Source organism: Plasmodium gallinaceum (assembly GCF_900005855.1).
Source record: "Plasmodium gallinaceum strain 8A genome assembly, contig: PGAL8A_v1_87, whole genome shotgun sequence".
Classification (NCBI taxonomy): domain Eukaryota; phylum Apicomplexa; class Aconoidasida; order Haemosporida; family Plasmodiidae; genus Plasmodium; species Plasmodium gallinaceum.
Genome location: NW_021628251.1, coordinates 1,917,863 through 1,926,106, shown reverse-complemented (window position 1 = coordinate 1,926,106; position 8,244 = coordinate 1,917,863). Strand labels below are relative to the sequence as shown.

Below are 8,244 nucleotides of genomic sequence, written 5' to 3'. Positions count from 1 at the left end.
AAAAAAAAGGAAATTCAGTTAGTTTCTTAATAATTTACTAATTTATCTTTATTTTAAAAAAAAAAATTATTCATTATTTTATTTTATTTTATTATTTTTTTTTTTTTTTAAATATTATCTGTATTCTATATATAATTTAGAATTATTTAATAAATACAATGTATATATCTTTTTATATGTGTTACTATTATTTCCTTTTTTTCTGTATTTCTTATTTTATCTTTTGTTCTACCTTTTTAAAAAATATTTTTAATTTGTTATGCTTTCACTTTAGAACTAGCATATTCAGCTTTTTCTTTTTCATATCTTATTTTATCTTCTTGTGCTTTTTTTTCAAAAGGAATTTTTTCTTTTTCTCCCAATTTATTCCAAGCTTCTCCTATCATTTTACCAACAGTAGCAACATCTTTACTTAATTCTGGATCATTTCTTATTATTTCTGCTCTTTTTTCTTTTGCAAAAAACATATAAGCAGATAAAGATCTTTTTGGTGCATGTGGATCTTTTTTGTTTTTTCTTCTCTTTCTCACTTCTTTACCTCCATTATTTTTTGTTTCTTTGTTTTTTTTTCCCTCCATTTTTTTAATTCAAAAAGCTTTTTATATAATTTTTTTTTTTTTTATTTTTAAAAAAAGATAATATTTATTTATTCATGAAAAATTCAAAAAATATATAATTTTTTTTTCTATCTCTATATATATATATATATTATACATATATATATATATATGTATTATATATATATATATAATATTTATCCAATATATTAATTTTATTACAGAAAATTATATTAATATTAATTTTTTTTACTGAAACATTATATAAATTTGTGTGCATATAATAAATGCACTATATATTTATATTTAAGAATAATTACTTATGTTTTATATATATTAAAAAATATATAATAAAAATAAAAACAAAAAATTTGTATATGTACGTAAATGAGTAGAAAAAAAAAAAAATATTATTTTTTTAATTTAGTATTTTAATTATTTCATGTGTATACATATATATATATATATATATATATATATATATAATATTAAATAGCTAAAATTTAATAAAATAATTTTTTAGTCTTTTAAAACACCTTTTGCATTTTTATAAATATTTATAAACTATTTTTTTTGCTTTATTTTCTTTTTCACATTATATTATAATAAATTTTCTCAATACTTATAATAAAATAATATAGATGTTATAACTCAAATAGCATGTGCATTCATATTTAATAAAGCAATATATACGAAAAAAAAATATATATATAACTGTATATATATATAAATGTATATATATATATATAAATTATATATATATATATATATATATATATATAAATGTGAGCATATAAAATGGAATTATTTACAGTTATTTTTTAAAAATATGAATAAAAATATTAATTAAAAGGTAATTATGAATGTATAAATATTATTATATAGTACACATTAATTAACATAAAAATTACTAAAAAATTAATTTTTTTTAAAATATTTTAATAATTAAAGAAATTAATTTTCTATGAATTTTTTTCATGTTATGAAAAGTTCCACTAATGTATATCTTATATTTTTATTGAAAGTAGAAAAAAAAAATATATGTATTTTTTTTTTTATGTATTTAAAATTTTCTTTTATAGTATTCTTCATGTGCTTTTTTTAAAATATCACGTTAAATATTATATTAAATTTATATATAAATATTAAAATACAAATAATTTACATATTTTTTAAAAACATTAAAGAAATATAGACTTAAATTTTTTGAATATAGAAAACAAAGATTACGAAATTATTGAAAATAGCTTGTTCATAATTTTAAATATTTTTAATTGCTTAAATAATTTATAAGCTATTATATGTTTAGGTTTTCTTAAAAACGTATATATATATATATATATATATATATATATATATATATATATATATATTTACTGTATTTCTTAATATATAAGCTATTTTTTATTTTTTTTTTAAATAAAATTAATAAATACACATTAATAAAAATTTGAAGCATATTTTATGCATGCAATAATATTATTTACTAAACTAATATATTAAATACTATTTTTACTCTTATTAATGAAATAATACTTACATAAACTTACAAAAACAGGTGTATTTTTGAAGTAATTATTAAATATTTATATGCCTTCTTATCTAAATATTATAAATTTATAAAAAATCCGTACATATATTATTAACAAGATGCCATAATTAAACATTTTTGTACTTCAAATAAGGATTATGTAAATTATATTTTTTTTTTACATATATTTATGATATTTAATATATATATATATATTAACTATTACGTCTAAAAATATATATATAATTATTATTATAATAATGAAATTAATTAATATAAAATTAAATACGTTAATTTTACGTAATAAAAATTATTGTAGAAATGCATTTTGTAAAAATGTATCTCATAAAAAGAAAAAAAAAAATTAAGTTAACTTCTTCTATTAATACAATCGAAAAATAAAAAACATATAGTAAAATTCATATTTACGAAACTCTTCTTTATATAGAATGTAAAAAATATATAACATTTATATAAAAATTTTTTTTAATTAAATGAGGAAATGTGAAGATTTTTGAAAAATTTGAAATATTTTTCCTTTATTATTCAACTTTCTACAATTTTTGATGTTCCATAACAACAATTTAAGAGTCTATATAATTAAAATTTTTTTACTTTTCTTCTTTTTTTTTTTTTTTCTTTTAATTTTTTTTTATTAATTCTATAATTCATTTACAGTTTTTCCTAAGTGTTGAATAGTTTAATAAAAATATATAATTTATTTTTCCAAATCTTAATTTATAAAAGTAATTACCTTAAAATAAGGGAGCATATTTTGAGTTTTATTAAATTTTTAAATAACATATATTTAAAAAATTTTCTTTTCACTTTTCTGTTTAACCATATTGGCACATTATAAACAAAAAAAAAAGGGAATTTATAATAAACATTTAAGTATATTTTTAAACTCTAATTATATATATATATAAGTATTTTTAATCTAAAATGTAAAAATAATAATAATACATAAATTGGACAGATTTTTTTGTTTTGTTATAATAGATATATATAAAAGGTAGAATAAAAAGAAACTAAAATTTTTATATTCATTTTAAATTAACATAAAATAAGATATACATTTTTCGTCATTCTTTTTTTTCTCTAATTTTTTATGTGTATTAAAATTAATCTGAATTATGAAAAAGTCTTGTTGAAGTCACCTAGTATAATTAATATTTGCAATATTCACAAATGAAAAATTTTATGCTAATTATATAAAAATGCAATAAAACAAATAATAAAATAGTTTCTAATATTTTACATTTTTTATGGCTTTTAAAATATCTGAAAATTTTTAGAGAAATGCTTAATTGCACATACATGCATATTTATTTTTTTTTTTTTTATGCCTAGAAGAGATCTCTTATTTTTTCTTTTTTTTTTTTTTTTTTGTTTATGTTTTCTTAAAAAGCAAGAATAATTAATTATCTTATAAAATTATTTAACAAAAAATATAGAATCAAAAAAACCCAAAATTTATTTAAAAAGTGCTAGAGTACAAAATATAATATAGGTGTAAAGTCAGAATGAGAAAAGATAAAGTATATTAAAATATAATAATAACAATAATATTAGAAGAAATTTGTAAATAATAGGTAATAAAAGTATTATACATTTATTAAATTATAATTTATATTTATATAAATAAAAATGATATTCAAATTTTAAGCTTCATCAAAATTGTAGAAGAGTTATTTAAAAAAAAAAAAAAAATGTATGTAACCGAAAAATTGAAAAAAACGCAATTTAAATTTAATGTTACTCTTTTTTTTTTTTTTTTTTTATTTTCTTTTTAATATATTTAGGTTAAAATATTTTAATTAATTTATTAAATTTTAAAATATTATAATATTAAAATATTTTATATATATTTTTTATTTATATTAAAGATTTTAAGCTTCTTATATAAGAAACATATATTTTCTTTGTGTAAATAAGTAACTTACAAATGAACAAGCGAATAATCCAAGTAAAAAAATATACATTTCGTATATACTTATTTATAAATAAATTTCCTTGAAATATATTAAATTATTTTTTATTTATTTTTATTATTTTTTTTTTTTTTTTTTTTGATTATTGAAGATAATATAAAAATAGTTTATTGTGTGTAAAAATACTGTATTTTCGAAACTTATCTAAAGATTAATTTACAAAAAATAAATTAAAATAAAAGTTTAAACACATTTGAAAATATTGGAATCTATATATATATATATATATATGGTTAGATTTTAAAATGATTTGTTTTAATATTATTAGTACACTTGTATTATTATTATTATTATTATATTTATTTTTTACAATATATATTTCTATTTCTTAAAAGTAAATTTTTATTAAAAATTAAATTTGTAATATTAAAATATTTGTCTACTACGTGATTTTTTTTTTTCTAATATATATATATATATATATATTTATGTATTTAAAAAAAAAAAAAAATGAGAATGTTAAAAAATATTAAAATAATAAGCTATAGTGCGTAATTATAATAATAAAGTTTTCTATCAAAGAGGTGCACATTTTCTTAAATAGTGATTCCTAAAAACTAATACTTTAATAAGTATTCCTAAAAAAATATATATTTTTTCGAAAAATATTTTCTATGGAAATTTATTTTTGCAAATTGAATTTATAAGAAAAAAAGAGCTATCGGATAAAATATTTCATTTAATATATTTTTTAGCTTTCTATTTATTTTAAAATATTTTTAAATTAAAAATATTTTTTATTATATACAGAAGCAAATGTGTATGATAACAAAATTAACTAAAATCAAACACTAAAAAATTAAAGGAAAAGATATAAGAAAAAAAGAAAAAATATTAAGAATATATTGTTACAATATAAATTTTACTTAAAAAAAAATGTTAAATAATAATATATGAATTTCATATTTAAAAAAAAAAAAAAAAAAAAAAAAAAAAAATGATGACAAAAAAATATCAAAATATTCAAATGAATGATAACGAAATACTAAGTCCTACTAAAAAAGGCATAAAGTTAGATGTAAGTAAGTTAAATATCTTAAATTTTAATAATATTTCAAAAAATGAAGAAAAAAAAAAAAATGAAAATTATATAATTGATTATAATAAAATAAAAAATAGTACACAAGAATTTTATATAGAAATAAATCAAAAAGACGAAATAACAAATAATAGTGCTATAATAAAAAAAGCAAAATATAATTTTGATAAATCGTCATCTTCCGCTTCCTCTTCATCGACATTATATTCATATTCTTCTGAAAGTAATTCATTGATTAATGACAATAATAAAACAAATAAAGAAAAAAATAAAATAAAAATAAATAGTGATAATATCAGTGAAAATATGAAAAAAAAACAAAAAAAACAAATTTTACATCGATATAATTTAAAAAAAAAAAAAAGTGAAGAAGAAACAAAAAAATTCTCAGAAAAAAAAATAAATAATATAAGTGAAATAAAACATGATAAGCATAATTTTAACTTACTGAAATGTGATACAAAAAATAAAAATAACGATGACAAAAATATAAAAATATTAAAAAATGAAAATGATAAAGAATTAATTAAAAAAAACAATTCAAAATTGCTAATGAAAAGAAATAATAAATACATTTCAAAAGATGGAGATACAAATGAAAATATCAAAAAAAAGAAAAGAAAAGAAATGCATGATACAAATATAAATGAAGAAAATATAAATTCGAAGCAAAAAGGAAAAAATTATATTGAAAGTAATAAAAATATACTAAATTTAATAAAAAGTAATACTATTAATCTGGTTAAGGAAAATTACTGCGAGTATGAAGACGGAATAATATACGAAAGTATATTGATAAATGGTGTAAAATATTCCATAAATGATAATGTTATGATATATTATTCACTCAATAATAGTAATGATGAAAACGTTTATACAATAAAAAAAGGGAAAATATCAGGATTTTATAAGAATTTAAATAGTACTAATGTAGAAGTAGAAATTTGTTTATATTATGATAAAAACGATGAAATATATATAAAAGAATTAGAAAAAAAACAGAAATCAAGAAGATCAAAAGGAGATTTTATAGATTTTCTTGATGAAAAAAAAAGAGATTTTTACTTATTAGGAAATGTGGAATTTAAAATATTAGATGCTAAATTAATTTTGAAAAAAATATATGTATATAATGAAAAGAAACTATTTGAAGAAGATATTACTTTAATTAAAGGAAAAGAAAAATTTTTATGTACACATTATTTAAAAGAAAGAGAAGATAAAATATGTGAAATACAAAATGAAGATCATTGGGACAATTTAGTATTAGGTTCCAGTGATTTATATTATTATTTTTCTAATAATAAAAAAAATAACAAAAGCAAATCCTTGAAATTAATAATAGAAAAATTAAAAATAAATGAAGAAATGGATAATGGAAAAAAAGAAGGGACAAATAATAATTTTCATAATTTAGGAAAAACAAGTACTACAACAAATGCTAAAAGTAAAAACGTAAATTATAAGGCAAATAAATCGAAAACATCAACAAACAAAGAAAATGTAAATTTAAAAAATTTTGAAGATTTTAAAGATATATCATTTAAGAATATGCTAAAACAGGATCAAGAAAATTATTATGTTAATTTATTAAGTAATATAAAGGACCCTACTGATAAGGCAATCAGAATGATGCAGTTAGATGTAGTTCCTAAATATTTGCCATGTAGAGAAAAAGAGATAAAAGAAGTTCATGGATTTTTAGAATCAGGTATAAAACAATCGGGTAGTAATCAAATTTTGTATATAAGTGGTATGCCAGGAACTGGAAAAACGGCTACTGTATATAGTGTAATTCAATTATTACAAAATAAAAGTAAACAAAAATTATTACCACAATTTAACGTTTTTGAAATAAATGGAATGAATGTTGTTCATCCTAATGCAGCATATCAAGTTTTTTATAAACAATTATTTAATAAAAAACCACCAAATGCTTTAAATTCCTTCAAAATTATTGACAGATTATTTAATAAAAGTCAAAAAGATAATAGAAATGTATCTGTTCTAATAATTGATGAAATTGATTATTTAATTACAAAAACACAAAAAGTTCTTTTTACTTTTTTCGATTGGCCAACTAAAGTAAATAGTAAACTAGTATTAATTGCTATATCAAATACAATGGATTTACCAGACAGATTAATACCAAGATGTAGATCTCGTTTAGCTTTTGGTCGTTTAGTATTTAGTCCATATAAAGGAGATGAAATAGAAAAAATAATTAAAGAAAGATTAGAAAATTGTAAAGAAATAATTGATCATACAGCTATCCAATTATGTGCTAGAAAAGTAGCAAATGTATCAGGAGATATAAGAAAGGCATTACAAATTTGTAGAAAAGCATTTGAAAATAAAAGAGGACAAAAAATAGTTCCAAGAGATATTACTGAAGCAACTAACCAACTTTTTGATTCTCCTCTAACAAATGCTATTAATTATTTACCATGGGCATTTAAAATATTTCTTACTTGTATTATAATCGAATTAAGAATACTTAATGAATTTATTATTCCTTTTAAAAAAGTCGTTAATAGATATAAAACAATAATAGCAACTAGTGGAAGATATATTGGTATGTGTAGTGATCATGAACTTTTTAAAATTATGCTCGATAAGTTGGTAAAAATGGGTATTCTTTTAATTAGACCTTATATACCTCTAGAAACCTTATCAAATAGAAAAACAAAAGAAGCTCTATTAGGTTTTAATGAATCTTCAAAAAAAGGTGAATATAGAAGTGGTAAAACACAAGTTAGTGCAGATATTGATAAAGAATCAGGTGATATGGGGCTAGAAGTTAACGTTGAGACTCAATTAATAGTTACGGCATTGATGAAAGACCCAGAATGTTCAAAAAAATTGAATTTTTACTAAAAAATTTAAATATATATATGTATTTGTTTTTTCTTTTTTTTTTTTTGAAAATATATGAAAATCAGGTATTTATTTTTAAAATTTTAAATATATATATGGTTACATATATTTTTACTTTATTTTTTTTTTTTTCTTTTTTTTCATTAAAATTTTTTTTTAGTTACTTTATTATATTTTTATTAATGTAAATAATAATATTAATTTTTATTTGTATCCATTAAGAAAAATAAAAAAAAAAAAAAAAAA

At 16.8% G+C, this 8,244-nt stretch overlaps 2 protein-coding genes across 2 annotated transcripts; one reads left to right on the top strand and one right to left on the bottom strand.

The window, feature by feature from the left end:
* Positions 1 to 257: 257 nt before the first annotated feature.
* Positions 258 to 578, bottom strand: PGAL8A_00318800 (hypothetical protein; the record flags this gene model as incomplete). The annotated part of the gene is made up of 1 exon (XM_028672208.1): positions 258 to 578. One exon carries the CDS (start codon positions 576 to 578, stop codon positions 258 to 260), a length of 321 nt encoding a protein of 106 aa, XP_028528783.1.
* Positions 579 to 5,019: 4,441 nt separating this feature from the next.
* ORC1 (origin recognition complex subunit 1, putative) lies at positions 5,020 to 7,998 on the top strand (the record flags this gene model as incomplete). The annotated part of the gene is made up of 1 exon (XM_028672207.1): positions 5,020 to 7,998. One exon carries the CDS (start codon positions 5,020 to 5,022, stop codon positions 7,996 to 7,998), a length of 2,979 nt encoding a protein of 992 aa, XP_028528782.1.
* Between the last annotated feature and the right edge of the window lie 246 nt (positions 7,999 to 8,244).